The sequence below is a fragment of the Carcharhinus amblyrhynchos genome, chromosome 4 (genome assembly GCF_965287045.1).
Source record: "Carcharhinus amblyrhynchos chromosome 4, sCarAmb.v2.hapA, whole genome shotgun sequence".
NCBI classification, from domain to species: domain Eukaryota; kingdom Metazoa; phylum Chordata; class Chondrichthyes; order Carcharhiniformes; family Carcharhinidae; genus Carcharhinus; species Carcharhinus amblyrhynchos.
Window position 1 is genome coordinate 101,157,526 of NC_137327.1, and position 23,114 is coordinate 101,180,639.

At 40.9% G+C, this 23,114-nt stretch overlaps 2 protein-coding genes across 4 annotated transcripts in view; one reads left to right on the forward strand and one right to left on the reverse strand.

The window, feature by feature from the left end:
* The window catches only part of cstf2 (cleavage stimulation factor, 3' pre-RNA, subunit 2), a 65,623-nt gene extending 63,539 nt beyond the window's left edge, over window positions 1–2,084 (reverse strand). For all 3 annotated transcript variants that reach the window (XM_080187680.1, XM_080187682.1, XM_080187679.1), the window contains exons 1-2: window positions 1,979–2,084; window positions 956–1,034 (exon numbers count right to left, since the gene is read on the reverse strand). In XM_080187680.1, the coding sequence (XP_080043806.1) occupies window positions 956–1,034; window positions 1,979–2,033 (134 nt within the window). In that variant the 5' untranslated portion in view covers window positions 2,034–2,084. The remainder of the gene's footprint in view (window positions 1–955; window positions 1,035–1,978) is intronic.
* Window positions 2,085–4,665: 2,581 nt separating this feature from the next.
* Window positions 4,666–20,617, forward strand: tyw2 (tRNA wybutosine-synthesizing protein 2). The gene is made up of 7 exons (XM_080188239.1): window positions 4,666–4,738; window positions 6,060–6,228; window positions 7,523–7,721; window positions 9,376–9,526; window positions 14,056–14,165; window positions 15,303–15,460; window positions 19,411–20,617. The coding sequence occupies exons 1-7, from the start codon at window positions 4,683–4,685 to the stop codon at window positions 20,029–20,031; spliced, it is 1,464 nt and encodes a 487-aa protein (XP_080044365.1). The 5' UTR covers window positions 4,666–4,682; the 3' UTR covers window positions 20,032–20,617.
* Window positions 20,618–23,114: the final 2,497 nt, after the last annotated feature.

Genomic DNA, 23,114 nt, shown 5'->3' on the forward strand with positions numbered 1-23,114 from the left:
ATGAGGAGAGGTTGGCAAATCTTGGTTTGTTCTCACTGGAATGACGGAGGTTGTGGGGCGACCTGATAGAGGTCTACAAGATTATGAAGAGCATGGACAGAGTGGATAGTCAGCTTTTTCCCAGGGTGGAAGGGTCAATTACTAGGGATTATAGGTGTAAGGTGCAAGGTTTAAACCAGATGTACGAGGCAAGTTTTTTTTTACACAGAGGGTGGTGGATATCTGGAACTCGCTGCCGGGGAGGTAGTGGAAGCAGATACGATAGTGACTTTTAAGGGGCATCTTAACAAATACATGAAAAGGATCAGAATAGAGGGATATGATCCCCCAAAGGATAGGGTACTTTAATTCAGTCAGGCAGCATGGTCGATGCAGGCTCAGAGGGCCGAAGTGCCTGTTCCTGTGCTGTAATTTTCTTTGTTCCTTATAACTTAATAACTTGTCACTTCTATTATTTGCTGTTTGTGGAATCGTGCAATAGTCAAATTGATTGAAGCATTGACCTATGTAACAGCAACTATGTTTTAAAGTAATTTATTATCTGTGAAGCACTGTGTGATATCCTGAGTCTGTGAAAGTGCTGTGTCAATATTTTGTTATAGCATTTAAAGGCATCAGAGAGACAAGATTTTGATTCACAAAATACTTCCAGTCGAAGGCAGGGAAAACATCCTGTGACATGAATAACTGTACCCTAAAATTATTGTGCTCATGATCTCTTTTCTGAACGGTCAGGTCTCTGCATTTTTTTTCTTTAAGGTCAATTGTAGATATTTTTACTAGGAGAATGATGGCAGGCAAGTTAAATGATCTCAAAAGTAAAACCTCCACCGGAAGAAAGAATCCTGAGAACAGGACACCTTTTCAGGAATTTTACACTTCCAACGTATTGTTCATAAAGGTGCAGTGTGGGAATGTGACAGCAGCCAACTATACATTGTCACGAGGAAGATACCTGAAACTCAACACTGGCCCAACTTCAGAGAAAATGTCCTTCAACTGTTCTTCTGTGGCTTCATATGGAATATTCCCAACTGCAAATGAAAAGGCATAATAGAGGGAGGATTTCAAATCAATTTAGAAATCAATATTCAGTTTTAATTTCACTTTATTAGTTTTTGAGTTGTGCTCTATAGTAATGCTAATGTACCTTCACCGGATTTCTACACTATCGCTTAAGCTTAAGTATTGGAAAAACAAAATGAGAAAGGTGGCAAAGAACTTTTCATGACTGGTCAGCTCCAAAAACCATATGATTGAATTGGTTTCCAACAGTGACCAGGAAGCCAGAATCACAGAATTTTGGACGGTTCATTTGCGATCTATGCTCAGCTATCTTTTTGCCAGGACAGTGATCGAAATGACCTCAGTATTTCTGAGTCGGGGGATAACCGATTCGGCTTTCCTCTCCTGACTATCTGATGCCTATACAGGAAGTTACACACCAGGTTGAGGGTGAAAATAGGGTCTGCTTTGTAACAAGATACAAGATATAAAAATGTCTTAAGAGAAATTCATCCATTCATCCTTTGGACGGACCAGAACTGAAACCTAAAGCATCTTTTTTTCTCTGTGTGCTAGAGGATGTACTGCATGTTTTCAACATTTCCACTTTTATTTATTTTCATTAAACTTGATCACCCCAACAACACTTGGATTCATATATTGGGGCAGTAGGGGCTACCCGCTTTTCAGGGGATACAATTAGTACCTCTGAGCCCCTATTTCTTAACAAAACATGCAAACTCCTTATATTTCTTGACCCAAGCTGTGTGGGAGTGCACACTGACCATGATTACAAGCAGTTGCCCTCAGGCCCGCGCATCAACATGCAGCAGGACTCTCGACCAAACACCCCCTCTACCCGCCCCCCATCAGCCCACGGCCGGCCCCCGACATCTCCAACCATCGCCGAAATTTCCCACTGGCCGATCCGAACAGCTTCCTTCCTCTCCTCCCCTCACTGTGGGGTTCTTACCGAACACGGAGCGGAGCGAGCGGTCAATCGCCGGGTCCCGCACCAAGCTCGCCATAGCTACCGCTCACCGGCGGCAGACCGGAAACCGGCCCGATAACCAGTCCGCCGGTGGAGCGAGCTCAAAGGTTCCGCCGGCCGCTGGATCCGGGCCTCGGATTCTGTTATCCGTTCGTGTCAAAAAAAAATCGGTTCAAAGACAAACGACAGTGGCAAGAAACGAGACCCAAGTTAGGCGGTGTTAAGATCAGGTTAGAGTTTTCCGGCGTTGGCTTGGGGGGTTTGAGCGTGAACCTGCAGAGAATGAACTGCGGACTTTACAAGCCTGGGCTGTAATGTCAGTCAGCTCATGGAATAAATGTTGTGTCCCAGTACCCCTGCTGCATACTTGTTCATCTAGGCTTTTCATAGGTAAGAAGATTATTTTTCTGTAGGACTAGTTTGATGAATGGCCTGAAGATGCAAAAAGTCTGAGGCCACGTACCAACCGACTCAAGAACAGCTTCTTCCCTCCTGCCATCAGACTTTTGAATGGACCTGCTTACATTAAGTTGATCTTTCTCTACACCGTAGCTATGATTGTATCGCTACATTCTGCACCTCTCCTTTCCTTTTCCCCTATGCACTCTGAACGGTGTGCTTTGTCTGTGTAGCAAGAAACAATACTTTTCACTACATCCCAATACATGTGACAATAAATCAAATAAAATATATTAAAAACAAAACACTGCGGATGCTGGAAACAAAAGCAGAAAATGCTGGAAAATCTCAGCAGGTCTGATAGTATGTGTGCAGACAGCATAGAGCCAATGTTTCACGTCTGGATGATCCTTGAAGATGTAATTGTGCTGGGATTATGGCAGTTCTTCCTGCACTCCTCCATTTATTGTCACCGTCCTTACCTGATCACCGCAGATTTGTATTTTTAAATCATTGCCAAAGGAAGAACTTAAATTTACATTGCATCTGTCTTAATCTCAGAATGTTCCAAAGCACATCACAACCAATCAATTATTATTGAAATAAAAATGAACAAAATGCTGAAAAACTCAGTGGGTCAGGAAGCATCTGTAGAGGGAGAGAATGATAGTTAGCATTTCAAGTTTTTAGCTTCTGCAGTATTTTGCTTTCGTAATTTTGCATTTCAGCCAGAGAGGCCAATTTATGTGCAACAAGTATTTATTTAATGGTGTTTCAAGATAAATGTTTGACAGGACAATGAGAGATTTGCCTGTCAATAAATTAAAAACAGGCACGCTTGATTTTATTTTCCTTTTCAACGCCTGGTTTAGGAATCCTGGCTTATTCTGATTTGGGTCTCAGTACTGATGCGGCTATACCACAGTCCCATATTGCACAGCCAACAATCAACAGCTTATTTCCAAGTACACTTTTAAGACTAAAGACCCAAAATTGGGATTTAGGTGCCTGGGCGATTTAGGTAACTTGCATATTTGCTTAAGAAACTTTAGATGGAATAAGCACACTTCCTAACAATTGGCAAGCTATCAAACTTAGTTTTGGTTTGGTTGAGATTCATTTAAAAGAACGCATTGGTTGGGTTGCTGACCCTCTAGGATTGGCTTGGAGTCTCTCAAAATTGAAGATCAAGCTCCAGGACACTGCTGTGTGCTCCTGGAGAGGCACCATCAGGTTATTAAAAAAAGATAGTTTTTGTCATTTTCTTTGAACATTTCTCTTTACCTGCTATAAAAATATTGCAAATGGGAAATAAAAGGCTGTTTGACTGACAGTATCATCCAATTGGGTATTGACTCTTTTTGCTTTCTAATTGGTGTTGGAAGCTGTGTGTCACAAAGATGGATTTATTGGCCAACAAATGGCTGGAGCATGGGGATAAATCATGTGATAAAACCTCCAGGAATTATTTAATCGCAGCTGGCAACCCAAATACTGCTCCGTGTTTTCAAATATATCTTTGATCTTTGTCACTCTTTTTGCTCTTAAAACTCATTCCTAATATTTCCTTAACATTGGTAATTCTGATGATGAGGAAATACACAATGGACATAGTGTATTTTTTCCACAGGCATCAAACTATGCATTATTGTTCTCCAGATTACACCTAGAACCATGCATCCTCTTCCCTACTTGGTTCCAAACTTCCTTACATTCTGGGAAGAAAACTGCATTCCTTCAGTCACTGTTGGAACTAAAGTCCTGATGTTCAAAACTCTGCTTAAGAGATTTTTGTTGGCACATCCATTGTTGATTCCTTAATTATGTATTTGCACAAATATTTCATATTGTGCTTGACCGCATGTGCTCTTCATTGAGGGATAGTTAGGAGTTTATTTATTAATGTCACTAAAAGGCTTACATTAACACTGCAATGAAGTTACTGTGAAAATTCCCCAGTCGCCACACTCCGGGGCCTGTTCAGATACACTGAAGAAGAATTTAGCATGGTCAATGCTCCTAACCAGTATGACTTTCAGACTGTGGAAGGAAACCCACATAGACATGGGGAGAATGTACAGGCAGTCACCCAAACCCAGAATCAAACCCAGGACTCTGGCACTGTGAAACAGCAGCGCTAACCACTGTGCCACCACGTCTCAAAGGGATAGTTAGGAGTTATCTATAAATCCTTCTCAACAATAATTATCATTATATGCTAAATTAGAGATAAGTAATTATCTTATATTCAAATGTTTTTTCAGATAATAATTATAGAAGACTGAGAATGCAGATGGAAGTTTCTGCAATTGTGACTCAGGCTCAGTTCGCACAACAATACAGGTGAGGCATCAAACAGTTTTATAAGTGTGAGAATTTCATGATTATCAAAAGGGAAAAAGACTTAAAGATAATTATTTATTTATTTTTTTCCCCTGTAGTTAATAGCAATTGTTAGAATTTCTCCAATAATACACAATGGTTTACATCTAACAATATTTATGTGGCTCTTCCTTGAACTACCCTTTACTTTCCCAATTGTTTTTGCAGTTAACCGTTGATTGTCTGAAACTTCCATTTGTTGAAGTTCATTAAAAGGATTGCTCTTTAAACCAGGGATGATTCATCCAGACTGTTCACAAGAATAACTTCCAGAGAAATAGGAATATCTTAACTCCAGTGTTTAAAAGAAAAGATGCTTCAAGAAAGTGTTGCTCATAATTTCTCTCCAATTCTTTTCCCTCCTTGACCAAGACATATGGCACCTTAATTCATCCAGATCAGTCTGTGGCTGAGCAAATGGATACTAAGCGGAGTAATTTACAGAGAAACCACATAAATTTGAGTTGAAAAATTAGAAAAATAAATAAACATAATTTCCATAAGTCCCAATATAGATAATCTACACAGGATTGATCAACCCCATCTTCTTTAATGTGAATCTGTGGAAAAATGTATATCTATAGTTAACAAATATGCCTCAAATTTCACTTTTAAACATGTTTATTCTCTTGTTATGAAATAAATAGTTTCTATTGATGTTTTCAGCATGGAATCTAGAAATGTATGTCCATATTCTTAGTGAATATCCACTGACTCCATTTTCTGATTTCTCCTTCTCAGTTCCTGCCGATCAACGTTGCTGCTTCAGGAGTACTTCTGATCTCTTGAAAGGAATGCATAGGGGAAGGACTGAGAAGGGGGAATGGGGAAGAGAGTCAAGAAATGAGGTGCAGAATAAACTTGAGTGCCAGCATGACGTAACAGTGGAGAAAGGATAAAAGAGGAAAAAACTCAATGAATCAATTTAACAAGTAGATTTATAGCAACAGAGCCAAAATATCCCCACAGTGCCCTAATCTGTCCCTGCAAGAAAGAAAAGAAATTCATGCAGTTTTTGCTGCGTCTCCTGCAATTTTTCAATGGCCTTGCTCATGTGTCATATTTTGACACCTGGCTGATTATTCTTTGAACAATATTTGACGACAAGATGGGACTCATTGGGACAAAGAAAATCGATAGATTATTTGAATTGACCGTCAGATTTAAAAAAGACCCATTAAATGTCAAGAATTGCAAAGTGCTGTTAGCCCATCAAATCTATAATCTTCTTTCACCCTGACTACAGAAGACAATATTATTTACTTTTCTTTCCTCCTAACAGAAAGTATTTAGAAACAAATGGCATTCTAGACTCAGCCTATCGCCTCCAGAAGCAACCCGATGGCTCAGTGGCTTTGCCTGTGCTTTGCAGAAAACTCAGTCAGCTCCACCTTCTCAACCTGTGTGATATTGTGGCTCCAGGAAGTACCTGCACTTTCACACAAATGAAGGTAGGATTTCCTACCCACTGGCACACCAACAGCTTAACTATTTGAATTTTCACACAATGCTGGAATGGCAAAGGGTTGGAAAAGCAAGGAACTAGCATGTCATTGACAGTTTGCTTTGAGAAATAATTTAAGCAAGATATATTTATGAACAGTATACAATAAATGCACTAGCATACACATTGTAGCCCGTATATGTACAAAGTTTGTAAAGCAAATTGGTGAAAAGTGGGCGATTTAGTTCCTGCTCAGCACTATTGCATCATATATGTAACAGCATTAACTTGATTTGTTCAGAATAAAAATATAATGTTTCAATGAGTTTCAACATGCAAATATTCTAAGTCTGGAGCTGTTGTTGTAGTAGACTGTAGTGGGAAACATCACTTCACTTGCCATGAATAAAATTTTGTTCACCTTCCTTGTCACTACATACTCTTACTTCTTTCAGTGACTCATTAAGTAAACGTAGTTTGTCACTAACTCATATGGATGAGTTCAGTCTTACTCTGAGTTGTGTTATCTGATCACAGTTAGGGTAGTAACTGAGTTCCTGCAATTATTCTCAACAATGATGGGCGAGGAACTCTTTCAACTCCTGATTTGTACCCACAACGTCTTGCTGGAAATTGATCATATATAAGAAAGTCAGATGAGAATATGAATGGGCTCGGCTAATTGTGATGCCCTCAATAGTTGACTATCAGTTGGTGTTGTCTACCTGGGCTCACACATGAAAAATTACAATGGGCTGTTGCCGAAAATGATGGAATTGTACCCAGATGAGAATCACTGGCTTCCAGAGTAAAGGGGTGAAAACATATCTGACATGACGGCGCGTGTTCTTTTTTTAACAAAGGTAAAGTTACCATAATTGCAGATGACCGTAAGGGAGAGCTGACTGGTGGTGATTTAACGCGAGGATCACCACACCTCAGATGAGGGGCAACGTTGAGAAGTCAGGGTCTTCATGATTCACCTCAGTTGGTACAGGAATTGAAACATGCTGTTGGCATCAATCTGTATTATGAACCAGCTGTCCAGCCAACTGAACTAAACCGACCCCCTCTATTGAATAGAGCATTAGTTAAACAGCAAAGCAGCATGAATGAAGGCATGGAAATATGGCTGTGGTGATAATCTTTAATCAATTTCCCACTTAGTGGACAGCAATCAATTCGGTTGCAATAAATAACTAACCTCTTTCAGTAATTTCACTTCTATTTTGTATGTATCTCCTATAATCAATTGTTACTGGCAACTGCTTTTCTCTCAGTACTGCTTCTTAACCTTTCAGAATCCAATATCATCTAAGAAGTCATCAGTAAAATCATGCCACCAGCGACTACAGGAGGAGCTTTTTAAGTTGGTGAAGCTTAATGGACTGCTGTGGAATGACCAACTGACTCATGACCTGCCTCAAATATGGAAGCGGCATGGCGACATGATTGTTCTGAATGAAAATGCATTCCAGGCAGATATCTGGAAAACATTGGGTAAGATTTGAGGCATAGAATGTAGAGAATATTGCAGCATAAATTAACCTTGGTTCTAAGGCTGTGGCTGTGTTTTTCCTCTGGATTATCTCCTTGCTAACTTGCTATATTTTCCATCCACCTCAATTCATTCACTCACCATTTCAGCAAAGAGCATCCACCAATGCCCAGGGACTGCAGCAGTTCAAGATGGCAGCTTGCCACCATCTTCTCAAGGGCAATTAGGGATGGGTAGTAATGCTGGCCTAGGCCCACATCCCATTAATGAATGTTAAAGTGTTGAATTTCCAGGAGGCTGGTTCTCAAGTGAACTTGAAGTTGGAATAGTTTAGGAGGAGATTCCTTCTCCTTATTTCATGTTTTAGCTTGGCTTACATTGTCTTACAGCTAGCTTGATGGCTTTTCAGATGATGTTTCTGATTTTAACAGCTTTTGCTGTGTTTTTTTTTAAATGTCTGTTTTAAATCATATGACTAATTACTGGTTCAAAATCTTTCTTCCAAAAAAGATTAGTGGGTTGTTGTTCTTCACATCCTGTGTTCTGGCCCTTCATAATTGAGAGCTTTTGAGAAATCCAAGGTCATCTCAAATAAAGGCAAAATACTGCTTATGCTGGAATCTGAAGCAAAAACAGAAAAGCTGGAAAATCTCAGCTAGTCTGACAGCATGTGTGAAGAGAGAATAGAGTCAACATTTTGAGTCAGGATGACCCTTCATCAGAGTTTGTCTTACTGAGTGACCCATTCAATTCATATTACCCTCTGAATGCCATTCATGATTAGAGAGAGTTGTCATCACTCTATAGTCCAGGATAACCAATCAGCTACTTTGTCATAGTTTTGTTCGGTTTACAGTTTATCCTTGACAAAAAGACCTGTGAGTTTCACAAGTGGTTAAGATTGTTCATATTTTAATGAGGTATTTGCTTGAGTTTCACTTCTGTCTGAGTTGATAATGCCAAAGTCAATGACCTGTTGTCAGCCATCTTAAAATTTTTGTGTAAATTTTTTTAAAATAGCTTAAAATGTAATATTTTAATGTCTGTACTGGGCATGATAGATGTTTAAAAATACTTGTATTGTGTTATTGAAAAGGCCAGAGTTTAATCCAGATGATGGAAGTCTGGCAGAACATACAGAGAAAATAAAATTGGGTAAAGTTTAAAGTTTAGTTCATTTATTAGTGTCACAAGTAGGCTTACATTAACACTGCAATGAAGTTACTTGAAACTCCCCTAGTCGCCACACTCTGGCACCTGTTCAAGTACACTGAGGGGGAATTTAGCATGACCAATGCACCTAACCAACATGTCTTTCGGACTGTGGGAGGAAACTGGAGCATCTGGAGGAAACCCATGCAGACAGGGGGAGACCATACAGACTCTGCACAGACAGTGACCCAAGCTGGGAATCGAACCCGAGTCCTTGGTGCATTGAGCCATCAGTGCTAACCACTGTGCCAATATGCCGTCCCAAGTCTCTTTGTACTCTTTCTCTTTGCTGCAGAATGATCCATCACATGGGGAGGCTGAAAAGAAAGCAAAATTAGTTGAGTAACATGAAAATCACAAACTTAATTTTATTCATCCTTGGTACACAACTAAATTAACTATAAAAACGTCCTAGTTTTATCTTTGTTACTTGTCATGTTGCAGAACCAGAAGTATGGATGGTGGTTGCTAATGCACTCAAAGTGAAACGTATTGCAAAAGCCGGCAGAGTTTCTGCTGATGGCTGTCGGACTCCAAAGGTGACGTTACTGCTGGGGCATGATGCCTGGGTTCACCACATTGACAATGGCATCAGGTGAGAGCAGAATGAATAGACTTAAATTACAACCCAACTTTCAAAAACCTTAAAAGTTCATTGTATCCACAGCCTAATGGGTGCAAAGTGCCTGACAGTGATGATCTTTACGTATGAGTACTAAATTTTTCCCATCAAAGTAAACAGGCATTCGTAATTGTGTTCAGCATAACGTCTTGTACTTCACAGAGACAGGATACAGATTTAAGGTGACATTCCTTTGATTTCTATATCACAGCTGGGGAAGTGAAAATGATCTATGCTAGCAGCCTGGCTCATAGTAAATCACTGATTAATTTTTCAACATACCAGTTATCAATATTCATTGATATGGGAGATGTTTGCCATGTTAATTTCAAACCAAGTAAAAGTGACCATTGGACCAGGAAACAATTTCCAAAAAGAATCTGAACCATCATTATGAACTTCAGTGGAAAGTAGATTGGGTGCAGTGAAAAGTCGACTGCTGATTGGCTAGGGGATGCTGGCATGTTGACCAAATTCATCTCCTGTGTCTTTCAGGGCAGGCTATGAATAGAGATCAAGAAATTCCTGCATTGGTATATCCTTAGTCTGAGATGATTGATCTCCAACAATCAGGCATTCTTCTTTTGTGCTAGGTGTGACTCAAGCAGTGGAGAGTTTTCCCCCAATTCCATTTCACTTCAATCTTCCAGGGCTCCTTGATGCAAAACCTTATCAAATGCTGCCTTGATGTCAAGAGCCACCATTCTTACCTCACAGCTGGAATTTAGCTTCTTTGTCTATGTGTGAACCAAAGTTTTAATTTGGTTTTAAAGTTCTTGCTAAACCTAAATTGAGCATCAATGAACAAATGTTGCTTGATACACTGTGAACAACACCTTCTATCACTCTGATGATGATTGAGAGTAGGCTGATGGTATAGTAACTGGCTGTTTAGATTTGTCCTTTTTTTATGCCAAGTTATATTTTTCACTTTATTAGGTGGATACTGGTGCTGCAGCTTTATTGGCTGGAGCACAGTAGTTCTGAGCACAAGTTATCAGCACTGCAGCCGGAATATTAATTTAGTAGTTTTGTGATGTCATATGAAGTGAATCAAATTGGCTGAATACTGGTATCTACAATACTGTGGGTCTCATAAGGAGACTGGGATGGATCTTCTACTCCATGTTTCTGGATGAGGATGGTCACAAATACTTCAACCCTGTGTTTTGCATTGATGTGCTGGGTTCCTCCATCACTGGGGATGAACATAAGAACATAAGAAATAGGAGCAGGAGTAGGCCATCTAGCCCTTCGAGCCTGCCCCGCCATTCAATAAGATCATGGCTGATCTGTTGTGGCTCAGTTCCACTTTCCCGCCCTCTCCCCATAACCCTTAATCCCCTCTCTTATCAAGAACCCATCAACCTGCTTCTTAAAAATATTTAGCGAGACAGCCTCCACCACTTCAACGGGCAGAGAATTCCAGAGATTCACCACCCTTTGAGTGAAGAAGTTCCTCCTCAACTCCGTTCTAAACCGCCTCCCCTTTATCTTGAGGCTGTGCCCCCTAGTCCTACTGTCTTTTTTGAGCGGGAAGAGTCTCTCCACCTCTATCCTATCCATCCCATTCATCATCTTATACGTCTCAATGAGATCTCCCCTCATTCTTCTAAACTCTAACGAGTACAAGCCTAGTTTATTCAGCCTCTCCTCATAGCTCAATCCCCTCAACTCCGGTATCAGCCTAGTAAACCTCCTCTGCACTCCCTCCAGGGCCAAAATATCCTTGCGCAGGTGCGGCGCCCAAAACTGCACACAGTACTCCAGCTGCGGCCTCACCAATGCCCTATACAGCTGCAGCAAGACCTCCCTACTTTTATATTCAATCCCCCTCGCTATGAAGGCCAGCATCCCATTCGCCTTCCTGACCACCTGCTGCACCTGCAAGCTGGGTTTTTGTGACTCATGCACAAGGACCCCGAGGTCCCTCTGCACCGTCGCCTGCTGCAGTTTTTCGCCACGTAAGTAATAGTCCTTCCTACCATTCTTCCTACCAAAGTGGACCACCTCACACTTGCCAACATTAAATTCCATTTGCCATTTCCTGGCCCATTCGCCCAGCCTATCTAGATCCTTCTGCAGACTCTCCACACCCTCCGCACAATTTGCCTTTCCCCCAATCTTGGTGTCATCAGCAAATTTCGACACCCTGCACTCGGTTCCCTCCTCCAGATCATCTATATAAATGGTAAATAGCTGAGGCCCCAGCACCGACCCCTGGGGCACCCCACTAGTCACCAACCGCCAATCCGAATAGCACCCATTGACCCCCACTCTCTGCCTCCTATTTGACAACCAATCCTCTATCCATGCTAACACCCTACCCCCAACTCCATGTCCCCTGACCTTCTGCAATAACCTCTTGTGAGGTACCTTGTCAAACGCCTTCTGAAAATCCAGAAAGACCACATCCACCGGCTCTCCTCTATCCACTGCCCTAGACACATCCTCATAGAACTCCAGTAAATTTGTCAGACACGACTTCCCTTTAATGAAACCGTGTTGCGTCCGCCCTATCAAGCAATTCCCTTCAAGATGCCTCGCAATTTCCTCCTTAATGACGGATTCTAACATTTTACCTACCACAGACGTTAAACTAACCGGCCTATAATTCCCCGCCTTTTGCCTGGCACCCTTCTTAAACAACGGCGTAACATTAGCCGTTTTCCAATCTTCCGGCACTTCCCCGGAATCCAGCGACGTCTGGAAAATAACCACCAAGGCATCCACTATAACCTCCGCCCTTCTCCTCCAATTGTTTAATGATCCACCATCATTCATGACTAAATTAAAAACAGAAAATGCTGAAAACACACAGCAGGACCTGAGAGAGAAACAGGGTTAATATTTCAGCCTGGGTGCGCAACCTGAAACATTAGGCAGAATTTTACTGGTTCACTCTGCCCATTGATGGGCCGAGCAAGCCGGTAGATTGCGTGAGAGCCGAGAAATCAGCATCACGCCCAATTGCTCAGCTCGTGTGATGTTATGGGAGCTGGTTTTCCAGATCTGTCAGCCTCTTGCCCATTTTTAGCTGAACAAATAAATTATTTAAATTTCTTTTACTGATGATTTACATAGTAGTAGCGAGCCTGGTGCTCAATTATACAGGCTTGCTTGCGTTTGCAGCCTCGCAGGGAGAGATTCTCTCCAGTGGGGAAAAAACTCGCTCCCCATGAACGGGGAACAGTCATATTGGCCTCACCGGTAGAACTGAAGGTCATTGAGGCACCCTGGGAAGGCCGCGGGCAAGGAGGGGTGCCAATTGAGGGGTGCTCAACACCCTATGATGGAGTGAAGAGGTTAAGATCTGTGGATTCTAGGCTGCAGACTTATTACCCACTTCTGAAATACAGAGGCCTATAAGCTATATTCTGTTTACCAATTCCCCCATGGCTTTTTCCCCACTCTATCTCTGCAACTTCTTCTAAGCTCAGCCTACCATCTTATTGTCCTTCAGTTCTGGACACCAGTGCAGCTAACTCCAATCATTCATCACTTAACAGCAAAGCTGTTCCCTATCTAGATGCCATGTCCTGGTACTTCCTCTTAACAATTATCCTTTCTGTGGATTCTCCAAAGGAACTAAGCGCTAAAGATTAATGGGAAGGCAGGGAAAAATGAAAATCTGTCACTGAGGTTTCGATTCCAATTGGCAATGACCAATCAGAAAAAATAATTTGTCATGATGGTTGAAGGATTATGACAATGGAACTAAAATGAATAAATTATGAAGAAATTGTGTATATATGAAGCTTGCATGTCCCTGAATATAGAAGATTACGGGGTGACTTAATTGTGGCTTTTAAAATGATTAATGAAGTTGGATGAAGAAAGACCATCTCTTCTGCTGGGTCAGTCTACAACAAGGGGCACCATCCTTAACATTAGAGCAAGGCAACGCAATATATTTAATAGATGCTAAAAGCCTTGAGGGGATTGGACAGAGTAGTTAGGGAAAAACTGTTCCTGCTCACAAAAGGATCAAGAATGAAATGGCATGGATTTAAAGTGATTTGCAAAAGAAGCATCTGTGATACAAGAAAAGATTTTTTCACACAGTAAGTGGTTTGGGTCTTGGATGCAATCGAGGCATTCAAGAGGGCATTAGATGTTTATTTAAATAGAAACAATGTACAGTGGTACAGAGAAAAGGCAAGGGAATGGCATTAAGTCATAATGCTCATTTGGAGAATCAGTGCAGACATAGTGGGCCAAATGGCCTCCTTCTGCACCATAACAATATTGCAATGATGGCTGCTGGTTGGAGTGATGGCTCTGTCTGGAGTCATTTTCTACATTGCTGCAACTTGGTGGCTTTTCCAGGCCAAGTGATTTGGATGCTGCCTCTGATGTTACATGTGCTTCATGATATGTGGGGATATACATTATATTATTTTCTGAAAATAATTCTGCCTCTTAAAGTGATGATTCAAATCACGTAAAATTGGTGTAGCTGTACCCCTAATACTGTCGTGTTCCTCATATTCTCTTGCCAGGTACACATTTGATGTCACCAAATGCATGTTCTCCTCAGGAAATATCACAGAGAAACTTCGGATCAGTTCTCTTGACTGCACAGGGGAAGTGGTTGTAGACCTATACGCAGGTAACATTGAGGGTTACTGGCATGGACACATGGGCCAAAAGGTCTCTGTACTATATGATCGTATAATGTCTTACTGCTTGTAAAGACTGAAAGTATCTTTTTCTGCAATATTACTAGTAATTTGAAGGAAAACAATATTTAGTTTACCAATTCATTTATGCAGTTGGCATTCGCTTGGCAAAATTCTATTTTGCTCTTCACTTCAGAGTTTAATTAACATTGGTACAAATACAGTTTAAAGTGCCCTTTTAAGCATATTATGTTAATTGAGCTCCTGCACCATCAGTGAATCTTCTTAAGAGTGTCCCTGATGACATTTATTTAACAAAAATGTTGGATGTGAACTCCAGGAAATGATAGCCTTAACTCAAAAGAGGTTTTACTTGTGTATATATACTATGTGTGGGTATTTCTGATGTTTGCTGTTTATTGTACAAATCCTGCCCTCTCCAGTTTCCCCTTACTATCATTAGGTAAGAAATTCATGCAGTTTCACATAATGTTCAGACCATTAGAAAAATCAAATTATTTGCTTAGTTTCATTTTTCTTTAGTGCTGAAAGTGGGACTGGTCATGATTGGAGAATAGAATAGTTGCTGCCTTTCTGTTTCCAGTGCACTAACACATGCAGTTGTTTTGAAATCTCTGTTTATAACTCCTCAACAGGAGATTCAGTGGCTGGATACAAAACAAGTGACATATGCCATTACCAATGGCAATCTGTCTTGTCTTTGTATTGCCATTCAGATACTACTGCTGACAAGTGCCTGTGTAAATCAGCTCTTTGGTGACTCAGCCTCAGAAGAGCAATTTGCCTCAGCAGTATGGCATTCCTATAGCACCTTTCACAATCTCAGCATTCCAAAATTCTTCTATAGCCATTAAGTACTTTAAACAGTAGTCATTGAAGTGTACTCAGTCTCATAATGTGGGACTCTAGATAAGACTGTTTCAATTGAAACGTAACTTTGTGTTATGAAAATCAGAAAGGAAATCATACATGGAGTCTGCCAATATCAAAAATATAAGTTATATTAAAATAACTTCATACTTTGTGAATGATATGTGTGAATAATTTTATCTCATTAATTTAATACAAATGTGGCTGATAATGAAAATGTCCCTCTACCTCTGCAGGTATCGGTTATTTTACATTACCATTTTTAATGCATGCGGGTGCAGCATTTGTCCATGCCTGTGAATGGAACCCACATGCAGTTGGTGCATTAGTAAAGAATCTGGAATTGAACAAAATGTCACATCGCTGTAGGATTCACGAAGGTGACAACCGGCAGGTACTGTCTGACATGCCGACTGTTTCTCAGCGATGGCCTTCTCTTCAAATCTTACAGGTTTTTCTGTAATTGGGCAGTCACTGCAGGATAAATCTTGAGGAATCATTTACCCCAAGGATAAAGTTAATGGATGTCTTTTCCAAAACTGCATCCTAAACTTTGTAGTTTACAGGTGTAGTTTTGTCTTTGGGCGACACAATAGCACAGTGGTTAGCACTGTTGCTTCACAGCTCCAGGGACCTGGGTTCGATTCCCGGCTTAGGTCACTGTCTGTGTGGAGTTTGCACATTTTCGTCGTGTCTGCATGGGTTTCCTCCGGGTGCTCCGGTTTCCTCCCACAGTCCAAAGATGTGCGGGTTAGGTTAATTGGCCATGCTTAACTTGCCCCTAAATGTCCTGAAATGTCTAGGTTAGAGGGATTATTGGGTAAAATATGAAGGGATATAGGGGTAGGGCCTGGGTGGGATTGTGGTCGGTGCAGACTCAATGGGCTGAATGGCCTCTTTCTGTACTGTAGGGTTTCTATGATTTCTGTGATTTAAAATTTGATGCATAGGTGATGTATATAGATGATTTGATTTAAGACTATCAGCTCAGATTGGAAGGTATGCATTTAGATTTAACATGTGAAAGATGAAATATATTTCCTATAAGCGTAGAGCATATATCTAAGAAAACAGGAGTTCAGTTGCATAAATATCTGGTTGGAAACAGGATAAAATATTGTTTAATGAACTGTAGGTCAGCATTAATCACTAGGAGTAAGATAGTGACGTGATACTTTTAACTTTGCCTTTTGGTGCTCAGAGGTAATACATAGATATTCTTTGAGCAGATTTGTTGGGTGTAAGAAGTAAATGATAGGTAGTTTATACATGGTTTATGGAATGAGTGAACTGGTAGACTCAATTGTATCTTTTGTTCTATGTTTTAAGTTCCTGTCTAAACACTTAAGTGAAACCCAGCTGCAGGGATCCTCAAGTACATCCACTCCTAGCTTTGATGTTGATGTGCCTAACCAAATTTCAGACTAGTTGTGAGCTGCAACTTGTGCTTTCAAAACCCATGAGGAATTGCTACAAGTTTGAATGTAGGGGATAGAGAGGAGGAAAGAAAGATCAACATTAAAGAGATGCAAGGATTATTCCTAACTCTCATGATTAGAATCTCTGTCTCCTTTAACAGTAATTTCACTGTCCCTTGCAGTTACATTCTGTAATAGTTACTTCACACTTGATAGTTGCATTTTTTTTAGGAGTCACCACAGCAACATGAGAATAATACTGTCTTTTACTCTGATTATCCTGTAGAATGCCTAATGTCCAACCATTGAGTTTGTGTAACAATGCATTATTTTTGTAAATTTCTTTTGCAGTATATAAAAAGTACAATTTCACAATGCTAAACATTTTTACATTGTCATAGATGAAGAAATAACTTTAACTGTGACATTTCAATCTCACTACAGTATACAAAAGACATTATGTTTTCTGCAAAGGATTTGCTAATTAATGTCAAAACTGATGGTGAGAGTTGGTTCAAACTCTTATATAACTGGACCTCAGCAACCAGGACTGATGGATATAAAAGTTTGTTTTCTCTGCAGATTGTAAAGGTCCCTTATTCAGTACCAAAATTGTTGACTATTTTGAACATATTGTCAATCTCAGTCACATAGGCCATACAGTTAGTTGTGCGAGACATGGAAGCATTATACTGGCATTGTAGAAAAGCATTGGTGTTATTGTGAAGTTGGAATTAAGATGGAATTTTGAGTTGGAGAAAGCTGTGGCATAGAAGAAAAGGGATATACCTCTTTCCAATTTGCTCATGACGCCTCTGAAAATCTGTTCAGTGAGGCACAGGTTCATGAATCACCTGACCACCAGTTGTGTTATCAAGAAAGCCAATGCCAATGCCAATACCAAGAAAGCCTCAGGAGCCTGGTTACACCTAGAAGATCTAAGGAAGATCTTTAGTACTCTGTAGTGAGGGTGTGCACAGCATTGCAAAGCAGTAAGGATTGCAGACTGAGGAGGATAACAAAGTTAATGAGTCAGGTTATGATGAGGGTGGCAATTGTAGAGGAGGAGGATTAAATTTGAGCATCTTCGGCAGACCAAATGCTAACATTGCTGCCAAGGATATCCTAATGTCATGAAGTTTCACCTAGGGCAGTGGTTCCCAACCTATGGTTCACGAGGGTACTGTAGGTGATCTGTGGGGAAAAAAAATACAATTTTGTGTACCATGTATAGATGAACCCTTTTTTTTTGAAGACATAAAAGTTATACAAAAGCAAGGTGAAAAATAAGTTTCAATAGTATTTAGTGCATTTGGTGCTGTGAGACAGGAGAAAATCTCAACAATTCAATCACTGAAAAAGTTCAAGCAGCAAATATACTTACTATTCCTGACTTGATTCGGTCATTAAACCACTTCTACAGCATCCAAGACTGCTCCTACTGCTCACCTCTTCAGCCACCTTCAATCAGTTTAAGTGAGCTGCAGTTTTGTTATTTCCATTATTGGGAAAAGTATGTCTTTCCTGCTCCTGACTGGAGTCAGCATTAATTCCAGTGATACATCATTAAATCTTGGTATTTTCCTTGCTCTATATGCGCCAACCATCGTGAATACCACCAGTTTCTACCTGTGGATTATCTCCCTAAATACCATTGAGATTATGCCACGTAAATGCCTGCTGCATAGCTTGAAGACACAAAACTCTGAAGTCAAAATTGTTTGCTTCAGTTGAGTTGCGATGGCAGATTCAAACCATTGAGTTGACTTCTAGGTTGTAATTGCATGTATTGACTGGATTTTACATGCCCCTGCTGGGCATGTTTTTGGCAGGGGGCATGTAAGAGTTCTCAGCTGACCAGCTCCCCACCTTCCTGTTCACCCCCCAACCGTACACCCATAATACGCAAGGTGGGCCAGTGTTGAAATCAGCAATCTGCCATATTCAAACAAATAATTAAAGGTTAGTTAGACTTGATAGCAAGGCTATAGACCTGAATAATATACTGCCTATAATATGCACCATAATACAGCTGGCATGGGCAGTTGGGTGGAAGTAGGCAGGCATTTATATGAACATGAACAAAGAAGGGGAGAGGTGGGCTGAGGGGTTGGGAGCACCTCATTCAGGGGTTGCTCTGTGCGTATCAGGGGCAATACCCCAAGATGCCTTCCTCCTGGGCCACGTGCCCAACAGAGCCAGACCCCACCCTTCTCTCAGGCTTTTAGGATCCCTCCACATTCTAAAACCCTAGCCCTTACATTTTCGGTTGCTGCTCTGGTCTTTTTTGGCCTTGTTCCCGCAGTCCCAGCAAGTACCCATCACTGAGTTCTGGCATGACCAGGGAATGATGAAGGCACTGGCCAATCCAATTCACTGGCAGCTCCCGATGGTAGGGCTTCTTTCCAAGTCAGGGACAGAAGTCCCACTGTAATTAATTTAGCCTGGGCACAGCATGCTTTGACAGTGGGGCAGGCTTGCACAGAGTGAGTTGGCTTCTGGCTGACTTTACTTCTTGGTGGATGAAGAGTCTGTCCTCCTGTAAAGTTCTGCCCATTGCTCAAAGGTTGCCTCTTGATTAATATTAGTGCCATAATTTCAGCAAGAATACAGTACTGCAACTGTATAACATTAGGCAGATCAATTCAAATATATTTTTATGGCCCCAACACTTATCACAACAGCTTAACCAGAGGTTTCATATATACCTCTTATTTTCTGCAGCATAGTTTTCCTCCCCTTTTAGTAGGCACCTGGACTCATAAAAATAGAAAACCGATCTGTTCCCAGGTATCTGTTTTGGCTCCCAAGACTGATACTGTAGGTGGGTTAGAACAGCTTGATGAAGATTTTGATTCTAACTTTCATATATAATGAGATGTTTGAAATTGGCTATAAATTCATAACAACTGTTTTGTGTTTTCAGCTCCTTTTACACAATCTGGCAGACCGAGTGAATTTGGGACTCATTCCAAGTTCAGAAGAGGGATGGCCTATAGCATGCCAATTGTTGAGAGAGGACAGAGGAGGAATTCTCCACGTTCACCATAATATCAGTCTATATGCTGAGAACAGAGATGCAGCCTTTGACAGGAAGAATCTTGATGGAGGTCCTTGTAAAGAACAGCAACCAAGTTTAACGGCAATGCTCCCAGCTTCGTGCACTGAGAGGACTAAGAGCAGCACTGACTCTACAATTCCAGCATTCACATATTCATTTAAAAATGGTGCTGCTGAAGAAAGCATACTCAACTCGAGGTGTGAGGGACCCGACAACAGGTTAAAAGTTAAAACAAACTGCGGGACACCTTTTGAAAAGAGGACATTTACTTATCTGGAATGGCAAACTTGGGCAGAGTCAGTGGCATTAAGGATTAAGAATTTATTGGAAACTCTCCATAAAAAGCCATGGCGGACAAACATCTTGCATATTGAGCATGTGAAGTCTTATGCACCACACATTGATCATGTTGTACTGGACTTGGAATGTAGACCATGTAATGAGAATGAATATCCTGCGAGTCCTGCTCTTTTCACACAAAGATAATCCATGAAGATTGAGAATCTGAAAGTATTTGCTCATATTTATCCATGTTCCAAAGGTGTTTTAAACAGCTTTCAACCTTCTTTTATAAACAAAATTGTGAATCTCACAGTGTGACATGGTTCATGCCTGCAATGAGTTTGCAATAGCGAAGGTCTGGAGCATGTTATTTGTGTACCATCTCACTGGAAGCATCCCTGCTGGTGCTGTTATAATTTGTCTTCAACTGGATCAACCAAAGAATAGATCAGATTTATTCCTAACCCTGCCAACTCAATGACATTAGTCTGGATTCAAGTAGGGGAGAAAAATAAAAGCAAAGACAAACAATAAATCAGACCTCACAGTTCTATTTTGTTAATAGGTAAAGCTATTTTGAATAGCCCAAACAATGTTTGAATATTAAAACAAATATCCTTGTGTCTTTCAAACCTATTAAATTGAGAAAATTTGCTAAACTCTGAGAATGATGGTATTAGTGACCATTCTGGTGCTGTTTGGAATCCTGAATGCTGAGGTGCGATGAATCATGCTTCATCTTGGACATCTGCGTTTGTCTTTCTACTTATCCCTTGGCTGTGTCACCTCCTCTTTGACATTATGTCTCACCTTCACTCAGATGGATAGCTGCTCCACTGCAAGGCCAACTGCTTGCTGGATTTTCCTTTCCTTCTTGCTCTGCAAGTCTGAGTTGCAATTTCGAGGCTGCTGACTTCTCTCCAATCTTTCTTGAACTCTATGACCTTGCTTTACTGCTGCTATCAGCCAAGCTTGCCAAAATTTAGTTAAAATTGAAGGAAGAAACAGCTAACTGTAAGCAGCCCAGCCTCAGTCTCTCATACATGCAAAAAAGACAAGAGAGGAATAGAAAACCCTGTTATGATATTCTGAATTATCTTTGTATAATTATTAGTAGGGTTATATAAAATATTCAGCATAGAAACAGCCATCGATCTAATCAGTCCATGCTGGCATTTATGCTGCACTCAGCGCTCCAAACTTTTTCACCCAAATTGATCAGTGTAACTCCTAACTCTCTATAGTCTTTTCTCATATGCTTGTCTAACCTGCTCTTAAATGCTATTCACTTCAACAGAATCCCTACAGTGCAAAGGAGGCCATTTGGCCACTTGAGTCCGCACCAACTCTCCTAACAGAGCATCTAACCCAGGCCCTATCTCTTAATCCCACTTATTTACCCCACTCATCTCCCAAACCAACACACTTATTTGAGACACCCAAGAGGCAACTTAACATGACCAATTACCTAACCTGCACTTTTTTGGACTGTGGGAGGAAACTCACAGAAACATGGGGAGAATGTGCAAACTCCACAGTATCACCCATTGCTGGAATTGAACCCAAGTTCCTGGTGCTATGAAGCAGCAGTGCTAGCCACTGTGCCGCCCATTTTCTCACCACTCTTTGGGTAAAGATGTTTCTTCTGAATTCTCTGTTGGAGTTCTTGGTGACAATTTCATATTGATGGCCTCTGGTTATGCTCTCCCCGGAAGTGGAAACATTCTTTGTGCCCACTTCATCAAAACCTTTCATTGTTTTAAAGACCTCTGTTAGGTCACTCCTCAGCTTTCTGTTTTCAAGAGAGAGACCCAGTCTGTTCATACTTTTCTAAGATATATACCTCACAGCTCAGATATCATCCTTGAAAATCTTCTCTGCACCCTCTCCCTCTTTTCCCGCTCAAAAAAGACAGTAGGACTACGGGGCACAGCCTCAAGATAAAGGGGAGGCGGTTTAGAACGGAGTTGAGGAGGAACTTCTTCACTCAAAGGGTGGTGAATTTCTGGAATTCTCTGCCCGTTGAAGTGGTGGAGGCTGCCTCACTAAATATTTTTAAGAAGCGGGTTGATGGGTTCTTGATAAGAGAGGGGATTAAGGGTTATGGGGAGAGGGCGGGAAAGTGGAACTGAGCCACGACAGATCAGCCACGATCTTATTGAATGGCGGGGCAGGCTCAAAGGGCTAGATGGCCTACTCCTGCTCCTATTTCTTATGTTCTTATGTTCTTTTCATAATATGGCAATCAGATCTGCATGCAGTACAGGTTCTCTAAATGTGATCTAACCAAAGTTCTATGCAGATTTTACAGAAACTCAGTACTTTTCAATTATACCTCTCTGACAATAAATCCTAATGCTTTCTTTACTTATGGCCTTGCTAAACTGTGGTGCAACTTTTAGTGATAGGTGTATTTGTACTCTGGCATCCCTTTGTTTTTCTATCACACTTAGACTTACGCCTTCCAAGAGCTGGAAGTCCTCATTAAAGTTGTTGTTTTCCTGAAAATCAAAACATTTAAGTGAAGTAACTTTAAGCAGATCCTATTTTCCCATTAAAATTAATGTTAAAGCTAAATTTGTATATTGGTAAATAAAATAACTTTTCAAATGAATTTTAAAATACAAAAGATATGGCAATTTTCTACCTGCTGTACATCCTGCTCATTACCGACCCTGTTCAAAATCAATCCTGCTTCTCAAACCTCCTACTCACCACATATCTGCTCTAAGACCCTCCTGGTCACTGCAGACCCTTCCTCTGCCACTGAAACTCCCACTTTCACCCCACTCCCCGCTCCTGAACCTGTATTCCATTCAAAGTCCAGATCAAGATCCAATTTGAAGCTAGAGCACCAGGGTTGTGAAAGTGCAGTTCCTGGTGGTGCAGAAGTGCCTCACCGATGCTGTTGTAAATGATGGTTTTTTTGAAAAAATGTGAGTGATGGCTTTGGAGATGAGTTGCACATGGCAGAAGGAACAGCTCTGACTGTGTTCTTCGACTTCGAGTCTTTGACTCAAATCACTAAAACAAAAGAATCGCGTGGTGCATTTAACTTGGAATGTGTAAAAGGAGATATGCAAAGGATTTGTGTGTTTTTGAGTTGTGACGCTGGAAGTAAGTACTGTGGTGGCACTAGAACCCTAGCAATTTCAATGAGGAGTGGTGGAAATGTGCACAGCAGACAGCGATAGGGCGCATAAGTAAACTCATACATACTATTGGGTGCATTTAAAAAAAACATTGATGAACACAGCCCCAGCTTGAACCCACACTTTCACAACCTT